The 24,858-nt window shown below is 40.4% G+C and overlaps 1 protein-coding gene across 4 annotated transcripts in view; it reads right to left on the bottom strand.

Annotated features, from left to right (window-relative positions):
• The window catches only part of Ambra1 (autophagy and beclin 1 regulator 1), a 184,537-nt gene that overhangs the window by 68,878 nt on the left and 90,801 nt on the right, over positions 1 to 24,858 (bottom strand). For all 4 annotated transcript variants that reach the window (XM_021192016.1, XM_021192018.1, XM_029535860.1 and 1 more), the window contains 2 exons: positions 23,807 to 23,887; positions 23,020 to 23,120 (listed from right to left, as the gene is read on the bottom strand). In XM_021192016.1, coding sequence (XP_021047675.1) covers positions 23,020 to 23,120; positions 23,807 to 23,887 — 182 coding nt within the window. The remainder of the gene's footprint in view (positions 1 to 23,019; positions 23,121 to 23,806; positions 23,888 to 24,858) is intronic.

Genomic DNA, 24,858 nt, shown 5'->3' with positions numbered 1-24,858 from the left:
GGAGGGAGGGAGGGAAAGAAAAGAAAAAAGAAAAAAGAAAAAAGAAAAAAGGAAAAAAAGAAAAGAAATTTCTTTTTCCTTTTAATTTGCTTTTGTTTTCTTTGAGGTAGGCTCTCATGTGGCCCAAGCTGACTTAGAACTTGCTACATAGTTAAGAGTAACCTTAAACTTCAGATACTTCTGCAAACTGTCTCTGAAGGCCTGGGATTACAGGTATATACCACCAATACAACCAGTTCAGGAAGAAAATACTTTTCAGTGGCTTCAGAAATGTGAAATAATTGCTTGAAGGTACATATTGCTATCTATGCACATCTCATAGAGACCATGCTGTGTAATGCATACAATAAGGGTACACTGATCTTCATTCCATAGAGTTGTCCCTTTTGCTGACAGATAAAGATTAGGCTCAAGGACAGAAATGATGAATTGTTCACTGAAGACACCTAGGTCATATCTGCAAAAGTCCTAGGTTCAATTCTAAGAACCAGAGGAACTAAATGTCCTGTGGGGGAAATGAAGTTTAAAAATCAGATTGAGAAGCTTCATATATGTCTGTAATATGAGGAAGACACCTGCATTCTCTTCCGCCAGGACCAACCTAAGCTCTTGGAGAGTAGAGAAAGGAGAATATTGATTGGGCAGATAGAATACTTTATATTGGCCACTATGTAGCACTGGCAGGCCAGGCTGGTCTAGAACTAACAGAAATCATTGTCTCTGCCTACTGGATGCTGAGTTAAATTGTTTAAGTGGAGGGAAAAGAGAAAGGAAGGATGGGTGGTAGAGACAGGGAAAGATAAGTGACTTTAAACCCTACCCAGACTATCTGTCAGTCAGCTTTCAGAGCCCAGTGTTATGTATAATCTGGAATAGAAAGCTTTATAAATAAACTCTATCAACAGAAAATGTTATATTTGATTTCTTATAAGAAAGCAGCTATAGTGTTTTCTTGATATTTCCTAATGTTTACCATTTAAGGATATCAAAGCAATGGGGCTGGGGAGATAGTTCATTCTATAAATTACTTGCTAGGCATGCATGAATACACAGTGTCCTGGATTAGGGACAATAGACCAATAGATGTCTGGAAATTCTGGCTAGCCAGCCTAGCTAAATCAGCAGAGTTCCAAGTTTACCACTGAGGCTCTGTGTAAAGGGAGGGAAGGGGGACTAAGACTGAGACTAAGCTTTAGGAGTTAGAGGCCAGACTACGTAGTGAGTTCCAAGCAAGGGCTATACAGTGAGACATTGTCTTTAAAAAAAAAAAAAAAAAAGGAAAAAGTAGTTATTTACATGCAGCACACACCTAACCCAAGACACACCCCATCCCACACATAGAACAACAAAGCCCAAGTGAAGTACGCAACAGCTTAATGTCCAGGTCTTCCTATGCAAAGGGAAACAGATATGTATGCTTTTCAAACGTTAAACAGCACTCAATCTTACCTGTATTAGCTATCAATAGTCACTGACTGAGTCCATTTCTCTACACACAAATTCTCCTTCTATGAGAGATAAATCAATGAAGGAAGCAAAAAGGGGGGCGAGGACCGATAGAAGTCAAAATCCGAAAGTTTAACCTTTTCTTTTAGTGGCATGCTCCCAAGGCCACCGCTAGCTTGACTGTGTTTTAGCTATGATCCACACACACTGATTCTCAGAATTTTAAACTGCCTCAACGTCAATTAAAACTAGTTCTTGGGGCTGGAGGGGATGCCTCAGCAGTTAAGAGCACTGATTGTTCTTCCGAAGGTCCAGAGCTCAAAACCCAGCAACCACATGGTGGCTCATAACCATCCTTAATGAGATCTGACGCCTTCTTCTGGGGTGTCTGAAGACAGCTACAGTTTACTTACTTATAACAATAAATAAATCTTTAAAAAACAAAGCAAAACAAAACTAGTTCTTGTGTTTTTTGCTTTGTAATTCTCTTTTTCATTTTAAGGCCTCAGGGTCTGAGAAAGGTAGAATAAGAAACTTTGGCAAACAAATAAGGTGAACAAATCAGGTCTAGTAACACAGGCCTCTAATCTCAGCTACTAGGAAAGATGATAAAAGAGCATCACAAATTCAAGATTGTCCTGGAAAAACTTAAGACACAGTCTCAAGGACAGAAAGTAGAAACGGGGCTGGGAATATAGCTCAGTGAAGAGTGCCTGCCTTCACATGACCCAGGTTCAATCCCCTGCACCTTCCCCTGAAAAGGAGCCAGGTGCAGTGGCACAGGCTTGTCATTCTAGCACCTGGGAGACAGCCTTGTTATTTATATTTTAAGGCCAATTCGAGCTTTATAAGACCCCGTCTTAAAATATCAGACAGGGTAAAACGCCAAAACCAAACCAACCAACCAACCAAACAAACAAAACACAACTTTAAATAAATAAAGTCGAATCCCAACAACAAGAATTACTTGCTGGAGGTTTTGTTGCTGTTTTGTCCATTAGGACTTTGAAACTCTATCACTTTCTTCCAGGCCCAAAAAAGAACCCTGTACCCCTCTATGTCCACTTAATCCCTTTTCATCATAGGAAATACTGAGAACACAAAGGAAAGGGAGGAGCCTCCATTAAAAGCCTAAAAACCGTATTTGATAACACTACCCAAACCTATAACATGTAGTATCCAGAAATGATGATGGGGAGAGGAAAAAAAAAAGTACATGAGGTGAGGGAGGAAAAGGAGCAGTTAGTGTTCTCTTCTGAGCTATCCTCCACATTCTATGGACTTCTACCTGGGGGCAGCTCAGGGAATTGTATACATGAGTCTGTTGGCAGCTGAATGGGTGAGATAGACACATGTTAGGTGATACCATGAAGCTACCAGCAGAACTAGTACACAGTTTTCACTTAGATAGAATATTTCTGGGGTGGCTTAGTGTTGGAGAATAGCTGAAGAGTGAATAGTGAAGAGGTCCATGCCAACCCTTGGTTTGGGACTGCTCTAACCCACAGGGCTTTAAAATTCTTCCTAGGCAAGACAAAGACAGAATAGTTTAAAACTTTTTCACAGCAGATGCTTCTAAGCTGTTCCTATAGTACTCCTACGTGAAAGTAAAAAACTAGTAGTAATTGAGGAAATATATTTCAGTTTTATAATATTTTTGGTTTTAGTTAATTTACCTAATAAGCAATATAACATTTTCCACTTTTATTCCAGTTACTTCAGTGGAATCAATGAAAATGTTTAGACCAGAAACTATTTTGTGCCTTTTATTAGCTCAGTTAGTTCTGTTGGCAGCCATATGTATGTATGTATGTATGTATGTATGTATGTATGTATGTGTGTGTGTGTATGTATGTATGTATGTATGTATGTATGTATGTATGTATGTATGTACAGGTTCTGCCTTAAGAGAGACCCAGCTTAAACTGTTTAAATACTAGAATTTGTGAGAGAAAGAAGACTCACAGGACACTGAGAAAAGAGAGACAGGGCACTAGGTGTCTCATGGCTGTTGACTCTCATTATTGGGCAAGAGAGATAAGGTCTAAGTTTCTTACAAGGGCGATTCTGCTTCTTTAGGTTACAGTCTGTATGTTTCCATTTTTGGCACCACTCATCTGACTTGAGAATGGACTCTACATTTCCACCACTCCAGGCTAAGATGAGCATGTTGCTTTTCTCATTTTCTGGGAGCACACTTCAAGCTAGCAGTGGCACTGTTCTGCTGCACCATTGTATCATGAGTTTTGGCTAAGTTCTGAGACAAGGCAAAGAGATGTTTATCAAGCATTCTAGCCTATGTAGTCATGTAGTGTTCCACAGTTCCATCAGGAAGCACTGGTCAAAGCCAGCTTAAAACTGGTGCAAAGGCTATACTGTTTAGAATGTGACTGCAAATGCAGGGTTTCCCAAGAGCAATGGATGTCTCCTAGCAGCCAAAGAGATGGTTCTGCATGAACACCAAGGAAGTTCTAAAAACTGCCTTGTCAAGCACTGATTTGTCTCCATGTAACTCAAGGCCCAAACCACACATTCAACTTTGGAGCCATAGTTTTTACCCACCACTATCAAGAACGGCAAGTAGACTATTAAGTACTATACAAGGGAAGACCTGAGTTCTAGCTTCTCCAACCACTGTTATAAGTAAACTAGGAGTGCTGGCACACACTTACAATCCCAGCACTTGAGAGGCTGAGACAGCAAGAGTGCGAATTTGACCCAGACTGAAAACACTGTGACCCAATCTGAGAAAAGCCTTCCTCCACAAAGAAAGCATTACCAGCTGCAGTGGCTGGTTCCTTGCCATAGTTTCCAGGAACTTTTCTAATTTGCTTCTGTTAAAGGAGCTGTGGATTATAAATGAGACCATGAATACAGGTTCACTTACAGACAATTTAGTAAGTGCTCCCAGTTAATTCTGTCAGTCTTCCTCCTACACAGAAATACATGTGGCCCCAAGGGGCCCAACCACCCACAGAGCTCTTTTGCACATCTTTTCATCCTCCAGCACACAGAAGTGCAGGGCTATATCCTAGCAAACACCCAGGGGACTAAAAAGGTAGTTTCTCTAAAATGCTATGTCTAGAAAATCAGAGCTACCTTTTTATTGGGATGTCATTTCTAAATTCAATTTTCTCTGAATAATAATATAAAAGTGATGTAAAAAAATCTTTCATGAATGTTTCAAATCTACATATTTATATTCCTCCATATGTTCTCCCTTAGTATGTGTAAGGAAACTTGCTCTTTAGCATCCTCAAACCTACTTGGGGTAGACTATTACAACAACCCGTCATAACACAAGTCTCCCATTATCTATGTTTTTAGACAACCCCCTTTCAATACACCTGGAACACAGGGAAGTAGGTGTACTGGCACATGTCTCCCATTAGCTCATCATTCCAGTACATGGGAGCTTGAGGCAACAGGATTTTCACAAGCTCAAAGCGATCTGAAGTAACCCAGTGAGTACCAGGATGGCCAGGGCTATCCAAGATTCTGTCTTAACAAAACATACAAAACCCTCAATATAACACAAGAGAAAAGGAGAGGCTCATTAAATCGTGAGGCCTAACCCATCTTGCCTATATTTAGAATCAAGTGACCCTGTGAAGGAACAGTAAAGAGGCTAATTTACTGGTGAACAAAAAAGGCCAACCTTCCTTCCAAATCCCAGATATGTGTATGAAGCCGACTCCATTATGTGTCAGGTTTTTATGGTTGCCGGCACAAATACCACAAACTCACTGGTTTGTTTTTCGTTTTGTTTTGTTTTTGAGACAGGGTTTCTCTTTGTAGCCCTGGCTGTCCTGGAACTCACTCTGTAGACCAGGCTGGCCTCAAACTCAGAAATCCACCTGTCTCTGCCTCCCAAGTGCTGGGATTAAAAGCATGTGCCACCACCGCCCGGCAAAACTTACTGGTTTTTTTTTTTTTTTTAATTATTTTATTAGAAACTTTCTTCATTCACATTTCAAATGCTATCCCGAATGTCCCCTATACCCTCCCCCTAAAACTTACTGGTTTGAACAACACAAATTTATTATCTTTCTGTAGGTCCAAAGTTCAACGAGTGTCCCAAGGAGTTGGCAGGTATGTCTTTCTAGATGTCATTGCAAGAATTCTGTTCCTTACACGTGTAAAAAAACTGAGGTTTCTGATATCTAGTAGAGACCATTCCTATCTTCATTACCGTGTAGCTGAAAGCTATAGTTCTTTGACTAACCATTCTGCATTGTATTTTTTTAATAGTTCACATAATAGGAATAAGACTACTCGGGGGCTGGTGAGATGGCTCAGCAGGTAAGAGCACCTGATTGCTCTTCTGAAGGTCCTGAGTTCAAATCCCAGCAACCACATGGTGGCTCATAACCATCCGTAACGAGATCTGATGCCCTCTTCTGGAGTGTCTGAAGANAGCTACAGTGTACTTACATATAATAAATAAATAAATCTAAAAAAAAAAAAAAAAAGACTACTCAGATAATCCAGGGCAGCCCCCTGTGATAGTTGATTTTTACTGCCAACTAGACAGGGTTTAGATTCACTATGGAAGCAAAACTCTGGGCAGGCCTGTGGGAAATTTTTTAGAGCAGGCTAACAAAGGTGGGAAGACTCACCCTTACTAAAGTGTAGGCAGCACACTGTAATGAGCTTGGGTCCTGCACTGGCTTAACAAGAAGAAAGGGACTAAGAAGCAGCATTTGGTGCCCTCTGGTTCCCTGCTGTGGATGCAATGTGAACAAATGCCTCAAGTTCCCACCTCCATAATTTTACACACCATGATAGATTGCCTCAACCTGTAAGCCAAAAGAAACCCTTACACTGCTTTTGTAGGGTAACTTGTCAGAGCTGCAAGACAGATAACCAGTATACTTCTCAACTTAGGACCTTTCAGACTCTCTGAAAAGAAGCCCTATAACTTACCACACCATATCTGCAAAGGCCTTCCTACCATACAGCATAGCTTATGTCCACTGGGACTAGGGTAGGTACTGTTTGGCAGATCATTATTCTACAATGGAAGACTATGTAGCCACATCAACTGATCAGAAGGGCAGCTAAGAGGCCAAGCCAATCAAATAGACGTCCACACACAGACATGTGTAGGGCAGTGAGTAATTCTAAGCCATTCACCTTTGTGGCAGTTTATTCACCAGCAAACTCTGGTGGAGGCCAGACTATTTTGAATGTCTAATTCTCAAGCCAACAACACACATCTTACCTTATTCTCCTAGTTTAACAAACATGACTATGAGGTTACTCAATCTTCTGTTCTCTGGTTCATGAAACAAATTGGTTTTGCTATTTACTCTAGTCCAAAAGTAAAATTAATTTGACTTATTACCTTAACAGAACCAGAGAAGGGGTTTTTGTTCTACAACTAGAAGCCATATAGATGAAAAAAATACATGCTAGAAGTCTTAATAAAAAGATTAAGAGCAGGACTGGAGAGAATGTACAGTGGTTCAAAGCACTGCTGCTTTACAGAAGACTCAGGTTTGGTTCCTAGCACCCACATGGTAACTTACAACTACCTGTAGCTCTAGTTCCAGGGGATCTGATGCTTTCTCCTGACCTGACCTCCACAGGCCCTGCACATACATCACACACACACACACACACAACATACATATTGCACCTCCACAGGCCCTGCACATACATCACACACACACAAACACACACACACACACACACACAACATACATATTGCAGGCAAAGCACACATACTTTTTTTTTTTTTTAAAGATTTATTTCTTATTATATCTAAGTACACTGTAGTTGTCTTCAGATGCACCAGAAGAGGGCATCAGATCTCATTATGGATGGTTGTGGTAGCTGGGATTTGAACTCAGGACCTTCATAAGAGCAGTCAGTGCTCTTAACCACTGAGCCATCTCGCCAGCCCTCACACATACACTTTTTTAAAAAGTACATCTTTTAAAAGACTAAAAGGGAGAAACATCTGTAGACAGAAGAAAAGCTGATGGTGTGAGAGGAAAATTTCCCTGCTACCCACCATCTGTCTGCTGCTCACAGTGATCAGTGAGGTATGACTGAAACAGGGTCTCTCTGTCCTTTCATTAGTCAAACATATGTTTTTAAGCAAGCACTCTTAAATTTGCTGATACTTAGGTATGGAAAACTTCAGTGGCAGGAAAACGCCAATAGCAAGCTAATGTCCTCTTGGCTGTTTTGGCTGACTTCCCTGTGCCTGGGTCTTGACTATTAATTGAATGCGATTCAGATTACATCTCAAAAACAAATGAGGATGGAGACCAGAGGCCTGCCTTCTCCAGACTGATAAGAGCAGCACAGTGCAATTATACCCGAATAGCTTTGTTTTGGAATGTAATCACCGCCCCAGCCTTCTTCCCAATGGGATGGCAACAGTGTAATTACCTCTTCAGGATTCATTGTTTGGAAATGTAATGCTCATACAAGCCTGCTTTCCAAGGGAAAGGAGCTACAAGAACAATCTGTAGCTACAAGAATGTAAAAATCTGCAGCCCTCTCCTTCTGAGTCCAGCAAATTATTTTTGTTTTCTTAAAGCCTGAGTGTATATTTCAGCCTGTTTTCTATCCATGAGAAAAATCACTCATACATCAGTACAGTTCTGTTTGAAGTGTCAATCTGAGTTGACTGCTTGGGTTCCAATTCTAGCTCTTTCAATTATCTCTGTTTCTCCCCAGCTTCCTCTATGAAAAACACCAGTAACAATGGTACATCACAGAAATGTAAATATTAGTATGCTTAGGAATGCTCAAGACAGTATTTGACAGAGTAAATGGTCTTACGATTTATGTCTGTTTGTCTGAAACAGGATCTCATGTAGCCCAGGCCAGTTTCAAATGCAGTATGTATCCTGATGGTGGCCTTAAATTTCTGGCCCTCCTGCCTCTACTACCCAAGTCCCGGAATTACCAGTGTGTGTCACCATGTCCAGGGTTTATGTGGTGCTGGGGATCAAAACCAGGGCTTTCTACATAGGTAGCCAAGCACTCTACCAATTGGGCCATATCCTCAACTCCTATTTGTTTGAAAAGCATATTTGAAGCTCAATGTGTTAGCATTCACTTATCTCCCAACACCTGGGAAACTGGCAGGGAGGTCAGGAGTTTGAGGGCAGTCTTGGCTACAAGAAAGCCTGTTTCAAACAAACAAACAAATGAAATAGCATAGCCATCAAATTTGGAAATAAGATTTAATACTAGTTCATGGCCAAATCTATGTCTAAGTTACTAAAATTCCTATTTTCTTTTCTTTCCCTTTTTTTCTTTTCTTTTCTTTTTTTTTTTAAGTTTTGGTTTTTCTTTTTCTTTTTTAAAAATTTATTTATTTTATTTATATGAGTGCACTGTTGCTCTCTTCAGACACACCAGAAGAGGGCATCGGATTCCATTACAGATGGTTGTGAGTCACCATGTGGTTGCTGGGAATTGAACTCAGGACCTCTGGAAGAATAGCCAGTGCTCTTAACCACTGAGCTACCTCTCCAGCCCCATAAAATTCCTATTTTCACAATCCCTATCAGTTCATCATGATGGGCAATGTTTTTGGATAATTTCAATGCTACTACAAAACTGTCACAGACTCAGCCAGAGTGAGCCGCCATTCTAATAAGCAGGAGTGACTATCATATTCCCACTTTTCCCCATGTCATTAGTTCAAGACTAATACAGTATTGTAAAATCTTGTCAAGAAGTCGGAAATACTATAAAAAGCAACTACTTGCAATACATGGTTATGGCAGATTACACAGACAGTTCACCTTTCTACCCATTTTTATCTATGAAAATTAATCATATATTTTCCTCAAAGGCCTACTGTGTAACTCACTTTTAACTGGAAATTTGAACTTTCTAACTATTATCTAGCCTTCTCTCTGTTTCTCTGTAGCCCAAACTAGTTAAATCCTCTACTATGGGAATTTTTTGGGGGGTGGGGATGAGGGGGCAGGGGAGAAGGAGAGCTGGTTGGGGAAATCTGCTGTAACAGCCCAAGCCACAAAAGCAAAATGAGTTTGTTTCCAGGTAGGCCCAAATTCAGTCTCTGTCTTAGTCAGTGTTTCGTTCCTGCACAAACATCATGACCAAGAAGCAAGTTTGGGAGGAAAGGGTTTATTCAGCTTACACTTCCACATTGCTGTTCATCATCAAAGGAAGTCAGGACTAGAACTCAAGCAGGTCAGGATGCAGAGGCCATGGAGAGATATTATTCACTGGTTTGCCTCACCTGACTTGCTCGGACTACCAGCCCGGGGATGGTACCACCCACAATGGGCCCTCCCACCCTTGATCACTAATTGAGAAAATGCCTGAGAGTTGGATCTCATGGAGGCATTTCCTCAAGGGAGGCTCCTTTCTCTGTGATAACTCCAATCTGACATACAAAGCCAGCCAGCACAGCTCCACGGCTCACAACGTGGCATGGCGGGACTCAGGGTAAGATAGGGAGCTGCCTCCACCACCCTTCAAAAGAAAGGATGGGGTGCAAGCACATTGGTGTTGTTTCAGCAAACGGTCATGCTGCTAGCCTACCTTCTGAACATGTGTGGTTATACCTATAGACTGGTCAGACAAGCTTCTCCCTTCGTGGGGAGTAAGTCAGAGACTCCTAACTGTTAAAAGTGCTGAGAATCAGTGACAGTGAGGGCCCAGCTACAGACGGTCATCCATATCAACTTCTCCCCATTCCAAGCTCAGAAAATACTGTGGAAGAGTAGGTAAAAAGAATGTAAAGAGGGTCACGCACCCATCTCAAAAATATTAACACAGAATTGCTCCTGTCTAAAGGAAATACAAGGACAAAGAGGACCAGAGACTGAAGGAAAGGCAATCCAGAGACGCCCCAACTAGGTATCCATCCCATTTGCAGACACCAAATCCAGTAACCTTGCTGATGTCAAGAAGCACTAGCTGACAGGAGTCTGGTATAGCTGTTCCCTGAGAGGCTCTGCCAGAGCCTGACCAATACAGATGCAGATGCTCATAGCCAACCAGGATGCTCGAAGCCAATCATCAGACTGAGCATGGGAACCCCAGTGGAGGAGTTAGGAGAAGGACTGAAGGAGCTGAAGGGGTTTGCAACCGTACAGGAAGAACAAGAATATCAACCAACCAGACCCCCTAGAGCTCTCAGGGACTAAACCACCAACCAAAGAGTACATGTGGAGGGACCCATGGCTCCAGGTGCAGATGTGGCAGATGGCCTTATCTGGCATCAATGGGATGGGAGGCCCTTAGTCCTGTGAAGGCTCCATGCCCCAGTGTAGGGGAATGCTATGGCTGTGAGGTAGGAATGGGTGAATAGGTAGGAGAGCACGCTCATAGAAGCAGGGGGCAGGGGGATGGAATAGGGGGGTTGTAGAGGGAAAACCAGGAAAGGAAAGGGGATAACATTTGAAATGTAAATAAATAAAATAACCATTTAAAAAAAAACCATTTTATTGTCAAAGAAAGAAAATAAATTGCAAAAAAGGAAAAAAAAAAAAAAAGAATGTAAGAGCTGGAGGATGATGAATAGAACTGTGAAAGACTTCCTTCTGGATGTGACATGGTTTACAGTGGCTATGGATGCCTGGACAAGATCAAGCTGGCAAAGATTCCACTATGGATAAAGTAGGAGCTCTCAGGGCCCTACCCCTAGCTAAGGGAAGAAAATGAACTGACTCTTCTTTGGGAATATGGCCGTGGTCCTCCACACCCCAGTGGATAGCTCCATAACCCTGTCCAGAAGGTGTTCACTAACTGGAGTCAGTGGGATGATAATGAGAAGAGAACAGGATGTCAGGAGGGAGACAGGTGTTGTGAAGGAGGGAACTGGAAGAAGGTAAAGAGGCTAGATACGATCAAAATATATCATACAAAAAAAAAATGCCAAACAAAAAACATTATATACATGTATGGAATTCTCAAAAAATAAGAATACTATTTTTTTCTTTTGGTTTTTTTGAGACAAGGTTTCTGTGTGGCCCTTGCTGTCCTAGAGCTCACTCTGTTGACCACATTGGCCTTAGACTCACAGAGATACACCTGTTTTAGCCTCCTGACTGCTGGGATTAAAGATGTGTGTCACCATTGCCTGGCAAAAAAATAAGATAAAAATTCTACTTTTAAAAAGGAGATTGTTTTTACAGAATGGAAGGATGTGGTTATAGGATATAACAAGTCAGCACTGAAGTGACAAGAGGGAACCAAAAGAAACACCCCCCAGTGTCCAAAAAAACTCACTAGTCAGTCACCTACACGTATCTCTTTCTACATTAAGACTTTTATCAAAATATCCATGCTGGTTATTCCAGTTGAGGCCACAGGGACCCAGGAAAGACCTGACCTTGTGGATCAGCAAGTCTTAAAGGAAAAAAAAAACACCCACAGGTTGTCTACACTTCTCTATAGAGAGAGAGAGGTGCTGTCTGTCAGCTTCCATGGCATTTCTAGTCGTCTTGGAATAAAATAAGGCTTCTGGGGCTGTGAATAGGAAAAATTTTAACTTGAGCCTAAGGTTTTAAAAAAGTGGCAGAGGACTAGTGAAATGGTTCAGCAGCTAAAGGCACTTGATACTCAAGTCAGATGGTGTGAGTTTGATCCCCAGAAAAAGACAAAAGGAGAGAACCAATTCTACAAGGCTGTTCTCTAACCTCTACAGGTATGGGGTGTGGTACATGTACCACCACCATCACATACTACATCACCATCACCATCATCACCACCACCACCACCAATCATTTTTTAAGACATGAAGGAGAGGGGCTGGCGAGAGGCTCAGCAGTTAAGAGTACTGACTGTTCTTCCAAAGGTCCTAAGTTCAAATCCCAGCAACCAAATGATGGCTTACAACCACCTGCAATGAGATCTGACGCCCTCTTCTGGGGTGTCTGAAGACAGCTACAGTGTACTTATTTACAATAATAAATAAATCTTTAAAAAAAAAAAAAAGACATGATGGAGTGTCTACGTGTATTGTTACCTTCTAGCATGTATATTCAACAAGTAAAAACTGATGGAGAAATAAAGACAGCAAAGAGAGCTGTTTCAAGTCTTTCCTGAGTTTAGAATAGATTTCTGCTCCCAAAGAAAGTTTAATCTTAAAAAAAAGAAAACAAAGAAATGAATACTATACCTGCCTCCATTTGACCTCATACTTGGCTATTACTCTCCTTGTATCCTCTGAGCAGATTTCAAGATCGTTGGATTAATTATTCTAGGGGGTGCAAATGTGCCAAAGCATATCATATCATAAACAAATCATATATCATGTCATAAACAGAGAAGTAAAGAACTCTGAGAATTAGAGTCAGTCATTCCCGGATATAGGACACCCTCAGTGAGCACAATCAAAATGAACAGTAATTCTAAGAAGTACTTAGTCTTAGGATTTCTACTGCTGTGATAAAACACCAGACTACAAGCAGCTCAAGACGGAAAGGGTTTTTTCCGCTTATACTTCCACATCACCAAAGGAAGTGTGGGCAGATATATGGAGACAAGAGCTCAGAGGTGAGGAAGGAACCCTTCTTACTGACTTGCTTACCATGGCCTGCTCAGACGCTTTGTTATAGCATCCAAGGCCATCAGACCAGGGTTACCACCACCCACAATGAGCTGGTTCCTCCCACAGCAATCACGAGTTAAGAAAATGCCCCGCAAGAAAGACCATACAATCTGGTAGGGGTATTTTCTCAACTGAGGTCCCCACTTCCCAAATGAGTCTAGCTTTTGACAAACTGACACACAACTAGCCAGCATAAAAGACAACCATGGGTCTTAAATCTTTAGATTATGTCTAGTGAAGCCCCAGAAGATGACAACTTAAGATACAAGTCAACAGCCAGGTCTTATACAGATTTTCTTGTAAAGGATCAAATAGGACAAGTAGGAAGAAAGACTAAAAGTTGAAAGAAAGGTTGTCTTAGTTACCCCCCTGTTGCTGTGCTAAAAACATCAGAAGCAAATGGTTAAAATGACCACAAATAACGTATAGAAAAAGAGTTTATGGTTTCAAAGGGAGAATGCAGAGTGGTGGGAAGTCATGGCGACAAGCAGCAGGCGTGGTATCTGGGACAGGAAGCCAAGAGATCACATCCTCAAACACAAAGCAGAGAGACAGGAGGTGGGGTATATTTCCTCCAGCATGACCACACCTCCAATACCTCTCCCAGACACTACGACCACCAGCTGGGTACTGTTCAAAGGCTTGAGCCTATGAGGGACATTACTCATTCAAACCTCCACAAGCTTATACGGTCAACTTCTCTTGGGACTGAAATGCTAACACTCTTGGCAGGAACTTGTTTCAGCACAACAGCTACATGAGCTAGTGTTTCTAATTGGGAAAAGCTTTAAGGACCTCTGAGTCCACAGCTTCTGTTTCCGCTGCTACTTTAGCATTTAGCTTAGTATCTACTTTTCTTGCAGCTATTTATGATAGTAGTATGTATGATGGTAGTATTTATGATGGTATGATGTATATTTAAATGGACACAGCACCTTGCTCACACAGGTACTATCACATACTTTACCCTGTAGTATCTAACAAAGAAATCTTGAAAAATGCTTACAGAATTGATATGCCAGCTTTGTGTCCAGCAAGTGATTAAGAGCTAATTCACTTTCCCCCATTCCTAATCAATCACTCCCATCAGGAACACACCAGCACAAATGCTTTGTGAGTTTCTAGCATATATACCCTTTATGCCTTTGCCTGAGTCCCTGGCTTAATGAGTTACTCTATACAGTGGTTTTCAAATTTTTAAGTGCACCAGGAAGACAATTTAAAACAAATTCCTAAATCCTAAAACCTGAGTATCTGGTTCAATGCATCTGGGGCACACTCCAGGAATCTGTATTTGTCGTACATTCCTAGATAATGTTGATCCTAACTAGATTCTCTGTTGTCCTGGCTACATAGCAACAAATAATTAGACAGCTGAACAGATATGTACTTCATGAGCACAGAAAAGTGCTTCTTAAGTGCAAACTTTGTGACTTCTTCCCTTTCTCCCTTGGGTAACACAGCTACAGACAACAGTGCAAACACTGAACTGTCAAGCTCCCTATTTACCAACACATTGGTAGCCTAGAATCTGAACTCCTGAGTTTTTATAACTCTTCAAAAATTGCAACGGGGAGGGATCACTTTCAAGACCTAGGAAGAATAGCAACCTTGAGGAATGCAGAAGCTTTGAGGGAGCTTTGTGCAAGCAGATGCCTGTAATCCCAGTACTAAAGGGGTTGAGGAAGGATAATAAGTTCAATCTAACCCTATGCTACATAGTGAGTTTAAGGGCAGCCTGTACATTACTCCCTGTGAGACCCTTCCCTTAACATATATTTAAAAAATTCAGTGAGAGGGTAAAACAGCATGAGGAGACTAATTTATACAGGAACCAAATTTTATAATGAAAATTGTACAGTAGAGCAGGCATAGTGGATTGAGCCTGTAATCCCAAAACTCTGGAGGAAAAAACAGGAGAACTAGGGTGAGTCTGAGGCCAGACTGAGCTACACTGTGAGCTCCAGGCCACCATGAGTCAGAGCAAGACACATCTCAAAAAACTAACAACCAACTAACCAAACAAAGAAGCAAACGCAACCAAACCACAACACCCCTCACACAGCGTGTCACATATGTCTTATTTCACGTGCTCCACATATGTGAGCTTATTATTCTCCATCTGAAATTCTGGGCCTAGAAGTATTTTGAATTTTAGACTTTTCCCCCTTGATTATGGATTGTTGGGACCCAAGTGAAATTTAAAACTTTTATTTCAATGTATACACAGTCTAATCATACTCTATTTTGAGTAATTTTATACATAAAACAAGGTGATATTGTGTGAAACTTTCCTCCTATACTTTATTGATGCTCAATAAATTGGATTTTTGAGCATTTCAGATTTTCAGCTTAGGAATGCTCCACTTACTAATTCATTTAACCCTTAACCCCATATGCTAGCTAAGCTATATTCTTAGGTATATTATACATATGAAAAACCTGTGTCCCAAAGTAAAACAAATTATCAGAGATTAAACTGCTAAGAGGAGTAAAATAAATATTTCACAATAGACAATCTGATTCCAAAGCCTGCCTGTCAACAGACCTATCCTGCAAATGTCAGCTGCCCTTCTGAGGCCGCACTCAAACTATTAATAGGAATACAATTTATATTACAAATTATACTAAGAGTCATACAGCACTTATACACGCCCCTGAGCTAATCTATTTGGACTAACAATGAAAATTCTAGGGGAATCATTCATTTTTTAGTGGCAGGTCCCAAACAAACAACAGTAATAATAACAACAACAATAACAACAAATTCAACCCCTCAAAAAACAACACAGAAACCAAAATTAGGTCATTCTCTGGCTAGACCACAAACCCCCTGAGGGCACTTAATTCTCCTAAAATACCCAATGTGCCTTGGAAACAACTAGGCAATAAGCATTTATAAAGTGCTGTGTATTTCAAAATGACAACACAAAAAGGACTCGGGGGTAAAGGGGAAAGATAAAGACTCAAAAATAAAAAACAAGTTTCAAATATTAAAGGGCCAGTAAAGTTTACTGACAAGCCCAATTTTATTCCCCTAGAAAGGCCTGAAGGAGTGCAGGCACACAGCAAAAACATTTGAAGGCAGGTTCTCAATAAGCACAACTCTCACTGATGTTCTAAGAAGAGTCTAGGGTGAAGGGCTGGGATAAAAGAGTGTATAACTGTGCCAAATAAGAGAAAAGCTCTACCTGCAGCTGGCCAGCAGCTGGACTGTGTTCTCAGGGAGGACATTTACTATTTCCCAGGCAACCAAGCCAGCCCTTTATCACCTTCACTTTCATCACTGAAGCAGAAGGAAAGGTAATTGGGTTAATTATTAAAGCAGCACTAGTTAGTACCACCACCACTAACTGTCCGTTTATCTGGGGTTATAAACAGCCATCTTAATTGATGTTGACTTGGAATGTGTTACTTACTTTACTTGCCTGGCTACAGTGTCCCAGAGGTGTACAGAGCAGAGAGAGAGAAAGAATGTAAAATCAGTATTTGTTTCTATTTGTACTAAATACCAAAATGGCCCATCTGTGTCTATTATCACTCATCTTTCCCAAAAATGTCATTCAAGTGCAGAGTGGTATACAATACATGATAAACAAATTGTTGTACTAAATAATGCTGTTCTATCAGATTATCAAATTATATTAATTCCTAAAAAAAACAGAAAGCCCCAGATGTTCACTGATGTCAATGGAACTAGGGTGGAAAGACCTTGATTGGAAGTCCCTAATGTAACAGACAAGTGGAAGACATGTAAGAAAGAGCACTAGTGTTTTATAGAAAGTAGGAAGAATGCCAGTGCTGGTAATACAATATCCATAATTATAGCACTTGGGCAAGTTAAGGTAGGACTGCAAGCATAAGGCCAAGCTGGGCTCCACAGTGAGACCCTGTCTCAATGAACAAAAATAATCAAATGAGAAATAGTGTTTGGAAGGAGACTAGAAAATAAGCTAATAAGGAAAAGCAAAGTTTTGAAAATATTTTATTACTATTTATTTTACATATACATCTGTGTATGTCTATATATGTGCAAGTACCTGAAGTTAGGGACATCCCTTGGATACTGGAGTTACAAGCAGTTATAAGCTGCCTGATGTGGGTGGTGGGAGTTGAACTCGGGACCTCTGCAAGGATAGTACATGTTCTTAACCACTGAGTCATCTCTCCAGCCCATCTTACCCAAACTAGTCAATAAACAGAAGGATGCTTGGAGCGTAAGATCACAAAAAGCAATTAAGTTGTGTTTGTAGTATCTCTAGATTTCACATACATTCCAAGGACAGCACAACAGAGGGAAGGGGAACAGAGCAATGGAGATCAATGTTTACCTATCTTACCAATCAAGTCTATATAAATATCAAGCAAATTATAGTAAATATTCTTTGAAAATCAGTGAAGGCATTAAAATGGCATGGTAGATGATATCATGCAATACAAAGTCATAGTAGGAGAAATCAAACCGAAAAAGCACACTAAAGATACAGAAAACAAACACAAAAAATGATGGACAAAAATCCACACTAATAACTTTAAATGTAAATGAATAATCCAAAGATAGGACCGTCTGACTCAAGGAAAAGGATGTGGGCCAGTGAGAAGGCTCAGCGAGGAAAAGTGTTAACTGTGCCTGACAATCCTAGTTGGATCCCCAAAATCCTTAGTGGAAGGAAAAGAACCAAGTCCTAAAGCTGCCTTCTCACACAACATGGATGAGTTGTGCATGACACACACATGTCCACACATTTACATATCATGTACATATACACAAATAGTATATTTTCTAAAACTAAGATACAACCATATGCTTTCTTTTTGTTAAAAAGAAATCTAAATAAAAGCTACCAATAGTGGCTTACACATGGGAGGCTCACTGTGGGTTTGAGGCTAACCTGGGTTAGAGAGTAAGTTCCAGGCTACCCTGAGCTACACAGTGAAACTATGCCAAACAAACAAACAAACATAAAAACAACTAAGTTGAAAATGAAAGATGGAAAATATAAATATCATGCAATCAGAAACCACAGAAGAGATGGGCTAGCTATACAAATGTAAAAATAGACTCTAGGACAGAAATACGAGTAGAGATATCTTAATGACAATGTCAAAAACACTTTAATAAAAAAGTAATAACACTAAAGGGAGAAATATACAATTCAGCAATAATAGTTTGTTTTAGTATCATCTTAATAATGGATAGAACAAGACATAAAACCAACAAGGATGCACAATATATTAACACTATTAACCAAGGATCTACACAACTTCATCTAACATCAACAGAATACACACTCTGATCAAGCACATTTGCTGGGTTAGCCCATATGCTAAGACAAAAACTAAGTTAAAAAAATTTAAATATCTGAAATCATAGAGTATGCTCTTAAGCGACACCAAAATTAAATAAGACTTTTTTTTTTTTTTTTAAGAAAAAGGAAAAAGAAAATGGAGACAGTTGTAAGTGTGTGGAAAGTGAACAATGCATCTATAACCGACTAAAGCAGTCATCTTCATTCTTCCTAATGCATGACCCTTTGATATAGTTCCTCCTATGGTGGTGAACTCAAACTGCAAAATTATTTCAGTGCTACTTTATAACTGTAGTTTTGCTATTGTTATGAATCAGAATGTAAGTATTTGTATTTTCTAATGACTGTTCTAATGAAAGAACAGCTCACATACCCCCTCCAAGGGGTCACGACTCACAGGTTGAGAACCTCTGGGCTAAAGGGTCAAGGGAGAAACAAAAATGACTAGGCACAGGGCCATCTCTAATCTAGGACATTTGACTAAATTCTAATGACCTGTGGATAAGAACAAGAAAAGTCTGACACTTCCCATTGATTTTAATCAAAATAGTGAATTAAGTACATCAGGCTCACATCTGCTCATTAGGATGAAAGTCAAGAGGATTATTCAGGTCAGATAACACACCCTATGTTACTCAGGCCCTATCTTCAGAAGAATTTTTTTCTTTAAGTAATTAAAAGGAAGCTGTCCTGTGCCAGGTCTTCTCATTTCATTTCTCTAAGGCTTCAAACATGTCGAAAACTATTATAAGCTTAAGAACCTTTTGGGAGATTCTTAACTCAAGCAAAATGGCTCAGTAGATAGAAGACTGTCACGCAGACCAGCTTTGATCTCCCAAATCTGCCTTTCATAGTACTATGCTGGGCAAATGAAGTGATTTCTCCGCTGGATAGAAATACTAAAACCAACACTCACTTCCCAGGGTAGAACAACGATTTACAGAGACAGTGTATAGGAAAGTACTAATGACCACACCTGATCCACTGAGGCAGTACTCAGCTTCATTTCAATCCCTGTCTGCTAAAATGTCAACAAGGGAAGCTTTCTAGACTGCTACATGCCCCCTCTCCATATACGTGTTAAGAGACACCATAGCATTTAAGTGTATACATATTTCTTTAAATATGGGTACAGAGTCTGTGCTACCCTGGGCTGATAGGGAGTTGGAGACTAATAGGGACCTACAAAATTGTGGAGAAGACACAAAATAAAACAAAAAATAAAAGAGAAGAGATGAAGATTAACAAACCACTGGCACTTGGGTACAAGGGCTTAGTTTGTCTATGATCACTTCCTGGCTCTGATGGAAGAGAACAGATTTAAAGGGTTTTAATTTTCCACAAATCTACTTTTATGGATGTTTCAGAATAGCTTTGCTGAGAGCCCACTGGAGACTCATTTGCCATCACAATGATGGTCACAATTTCTAAAATTGCAAATGTGTGCTCGCTCTGTCCATCTATATCTGCCAAATTTCCATACTACCCCTTTGTAAAGACCCACTTACCCTTAAGAGCTTTTACTTATGTTTGGAACAAGAACTGAGCAGCACTTTTTTTTTTTTTTTTTTTGGTTTTTGGTTTTTGGTTTTTCGAGACAGGGTTTCTCTGTATAGCTCTGGCTGTCCTGGAACTCACTTTGTAGACCAGGCTGGCCTCGAACTCGAAAATCCGCCTGCCTCTGCCTCCCAAGTGCTGGGATTAAAGGCGTGCGGCACCACGCCCGGCCTGAGCAGCACTTTTAAGATATGATTTGCCATCAAGACTCCAAGGCCTGTACAGGAGAGCAGGGATTCTATCTGTCTTGTTTGAGGCTGGCCCAGAGCACTGACTGGACTGTAACCACAGCAGAACAAATATTTGCCAAGTGTAACAATTCTAGGAACATCACGATTTGGTTCCAATCATAGAAGAGAAAAGAGTCTTTCCTAGAAAATTGGGAATGCCTACAGTTAAAAAACAAATTTCTCTTGCACTCTAAAAGTCATTACTATAGCACTTCAATTACATGATCATAAGTAAGTTTAATAAAAAGCAAAACATCTATACCCAGGAGAACACGAAAGCTACTACTATAGTAAGATTTCCCTCAGCAAGTACCACTCAGCTATAAAGCTCTGATCACATCTAGGAAGCATTTAAAATAAAACAAAAAAGTGATTAAGAAAACCTAAAGGTCAGCAAAAGCTTCCCAGGAGCCCTTTCTGTTTTCTGCATTCTACGCTGATAAGTGTGGAACAGCAGACTAGAAGATGGTTTGGAGGGAAGTCTTACAAGTCCATTGCCTGAGCTCAGTCCCAGGCTCCTCTACTCTCTAGCTGAGAGTGCAGGTGAGGCACGTCCAGGGACACCAGTGTTTCCTCCACTGTTCATTATACCAGTTGTCTCAGACTACTGCAGGAGTAAAACAAAACATTCCTAAAGTACTTAAAATACATAGTAGTACACACTTGGGTTTTGGTTGCTGTTACTAGTATTGCTTCAAAAAAGAAAGATAAAGAAAAAATGACATAGCTGTTAACAGAATTTGTAGGGATATATAAATATCTATATATAATGACAGCTTCAGAGGAAGTCCCAATAGGCATGCTAATATTGATATTGAGAAAATGAGTATTACTGATGAAAAGAAATAATTGCTAACTCATGCCAAAGGTTCTAGAAATCTAGATTTTCTTCTCTTGGTGACATCTAGAATCATTTGATAGACAAATTTTCCCTATACATACCCATACATAACCTATAAAACGCTACAACATACCCTCTTACAGTCAAATGCATCTGTAAGCGCAAACAGGTCTGCAGGGGTCAGGCCACTGGTCAGAAGAAGAAAAAAACAAAAAACAAAACAAAACAAAACAAAAAAAACTCTTATAATACCAAGGAAACAAATTTTGCTGGCAGAAAAGCAAGATATGCCGTATGGAGTGATCAAGACAGATGTTTGGAACAAAGAAGAGGGCAGAAGAACTCTTTGGTATCATTGCCTGGCAGCAAATGGTTAGTGGTTATCTTTCACAAGCCTCCAACCAAGCCACATGCACAGAGAGGAACAAATCCACTGTTTAACAACTAGGGCTAGAGTCATCTTCCAACAGCTATCTGGAGATTGGAATAATCAGCTCACCTACCAGGCAGGGCCAATGGATGAAGTCCTAATGTCTGGCAGAGAAACTCCTGAGGATTGTGGGATTCTAGAATTTCATGTTAGGTCAAAGGGAAGACCAGACCCTATGACCTGCCAGCTGCCAAAACAGCATTGTAATAAAGTTGGGCATGGTGGTTCAGGCCTTTATTCCCAGTTTCAAAGGAAGAAAAAGGCAAGGGAAGCCTGGTCTACAAAGCAAGTTCTAACCCAATCAAAGATATATAGTGAGACTTTGCCTCAAAACAAAACAAAAATTTCCTCCAATACCTGGGTTTAGAGATGCATACCTACCTTTGATCTCAGCACCAGGGAGTGAGAGATCAGCCTGGACTACTTAGCAAATCCCAGGCTTGGTGTACATAGTGAGTTAAATTTTAAAAAGGAAAAGAAAAAGAGAGGGAAAGAGGGAAAGGGAAGGAAAAGAAAGAAAAAGGGAGGGGGGGAAGATGGACAGATGGATGTGGGTGGAGAGAATGTATCTCTGAACCAAAGCTAACAGTGTGCTACATTCTCATAGCACCCCAGTGAAATCTTCACACTGGCTACCTTTCTACCTTTAACCATCACACAGCCCAGATTTTCCAGAACAGAATGCCATTTAAATTTTTCTAATAAAGACCCTTTAAATATATGTCTAATAGAACTCATTTTGTGTCTTTTCAGACATAATTTTATAAGTTGGCGGTGACAATGATGGGAAGGTGACAAAGAATGTAATGAAGAAACAATCTTCACCACAAAAAGTAGATTTCTGCTTTGTGCCCTTTTCTAGAGACCGTCTAAAAGCAGCCACATACAATGTCTCAGAACTTGGTCATGCCATGCCACCACACCCTAAAACATGGATCACTAAAGGGATCCCCTCATCATAAACTACTGCGGCAGTGCTTGCCCACCTCTTTCTACCCTGTGGAGTTCTGAGCTGCCTCCACAAGTTTCTTCCCTCCTTCTTCCTCATACCATTCCAGTGCTTGGAATCTCCACAGGCTGGCAGAGGCAAATTGGTAGAGACCTGTGCATTAGGCTCTTAAGTAAAATCACAGGATCTAGCTCATGACTATCTCACCAACTGAACCATGAACAAGACACCTTTATCACTCAATTAAAGCACAGCCAGTAGTTAGTTACCTATATTAAGAAACAAATGGTATTTAAAAATTCTCTTTCCGAGATAGTATGTGAGCCTTTAATCCCAGCATTTGGGAGGCAGAGGTTTGTGGATCTTAGTTTGAAGTTAGCCTGGTATACAGAATGAGTTCCAAGATAGCTAATGCTACACGGAGAAACCCTGTCTTGGGGGAAAAAAGTTTTTCCCTTCTTCCCCCGGCTCCACCCCTTTTTTGTTTGTTATCACAAAAGGGCCTGAAAGAAGTAGAACTAGACAAGAGAAACAGTTTCTCAGCTGTACTGATTCTTGTCTGGCGGTAAGAAACTGCATCTAACACTCAACAGATTTTCAGCCAATGCTAAGAAACTGTCATATCAAAAGAGGGGAAAGAGGAAGACTTTTTAGCTTCCTGCCTTTCACAATTTCAAAATCCAAAGAAATATTTCCTTACCTGCCAGGACCCTGTTTACAGAAGAATGAGTAGCCAAGCCAGGCTGTCCACGTTCATGAAAAATCCCAGCATAAGGCAAGTACTCAGGCAGCAAAAAACGCCTATAAGAAGGAATCACATGTAAAAGGTCAACTAAAGACTACCAAACAACAAAGGAGAAACTACAGTTTCAAAATCGTTGGCTAAGGCTGGGTATAACAGTTAATAAAGATGGGAGACTAAGGAAAGTTCAAGACCAGACTGGGCCCCAAAAGATACATTATAGCAAAATATAGCCTAAGGGATACACTAACTAAAAATCCATAAAATCTATGGGATTTGTCCTTTTATAAATGTGTAACTCCTTATTGACCTTCTTCTAAAGTAAAGTTAGTCAGGAGCACCTTTAATCCCAGCAATCACAGGCAGACCAGGTAGATATATGAGTTCCAGGGCAGCCCAGTCTACATGATGAGTTCAGGCCAACTAGAACTACAAAGTGAGACTCTGATAGACTTTGAACAGTATGCTCTTGGTGCCATTTTTCTATCTCTAGGCACTGTGGCTAATAATCTCCCATCAAATGTTTAAATGGCAGGACCAGAATATAGAGGCTAGGAAAGAATTCTATATATGGATAATCCAAAGGCCAGAGGTTGGTGTAGCTCAGAGGCGGTATGCCTCTCTAGTATATGCAAGGCCCTGGGTTCCAGTTCCAGCTCTATAAAGCCAAAGTAATTCAAACACACAAAAATGAAACCTTAGGCATTCATCAAGGATCCGTCATTGCATACAACCCAGTTCTTACCTTGGAACAAAGCGTCCAAGTGAAGGTGCAGACATTCGGGCATTTCGGGGAGCTCGGTGCCTAGATCTGTCACCGTTATCCCTGGAGAAAACAGAGAGACTACATATAAGACAGTTACTGAAGCAGAATTATTCACCTGTCACCAAAACGCAGCATCCACAAACTAAAGTCCTACACGCAGGAAAGGAGTCCAAAGTAAGCACTTACCTATTGGCTGACTTAACTAATTCAGTACCCAAAAGCAGGTCTGAGTCATATGGTCTTTGAATTCTGTAGTATCTGAAAGTGTTGTCATTACTTAAATCTTAGAATCTGGAAAGGCTACATAAGAATTTACTCTTGGGCTGGTGAGATGGCTCAGTGAGTAAGAGTACCCGACTGCTCTTCAGAAGGTCTTGAGTTCAAATCCCAGCAACCACATGGTGGCTCACAACCATCTGTAACAAGATCTGATGCTCCCTTCTGGAGTGTCTAAAGACAGCTACAGTGTACTTACATACATACATACATACATACATACATACATACATACATAAATCTTAAAAAAAAAAAAAAAAAAGAATTTACTCTTTCCTTTAATTTTTGAGACAGAGTCCCTCTATATAGCTTTGGCTGTCCTGAAACTCACTGTGTAGACCAAGGTGGCCTCAAACTCAGAGATCCACCTGCCTCTGCCTCCTGAGTGCTGAGGCTAATGGCATGCACTGCCACACCTTGCCCAGGAACACCTTTTTCTCCATTTGATCCCCTTGGCAGAAAGAAAGACTGACAGTGAGAGATGTGGGTTGGAAGCTAGAGATTTAACTCAGTGTGACAGCTCTTGCCTGCCTGGCATATGCAAGGTCTCAGGTTCATTCCTTAGTATCAGGAAAAAGGCACAAGCGGGCAGAAAGACAGAAATAAGTAAGAGTCCAAAGTTCCTTCTTTGAAAACCTGAAAACTGTCCATGATGAAAAATATTATAAAATGCACTCCTAAACAAAGTCAACTGATAAAAAAAATTTATTATAGATATTATATATATATATATATATATATATATATATATATAT

This window comes from Mus pahari, chromosome 3 (assembly GCF_900095145.1).
Source record: "Mus pahari chromosome 3, PAHARI_EIJ_v1.1, whole genome shotgun sequence".
NCBI lineage: Eukaryota > Metazoa > Chordata > Mammalia > Rodentia > Muridae > Mus > Mus pahari.
The sequence above is the reverse complement of the archived record's forward strand: the minus strand, read 5'-3'. Positions and strand labels throughout refer to the sequence as shown.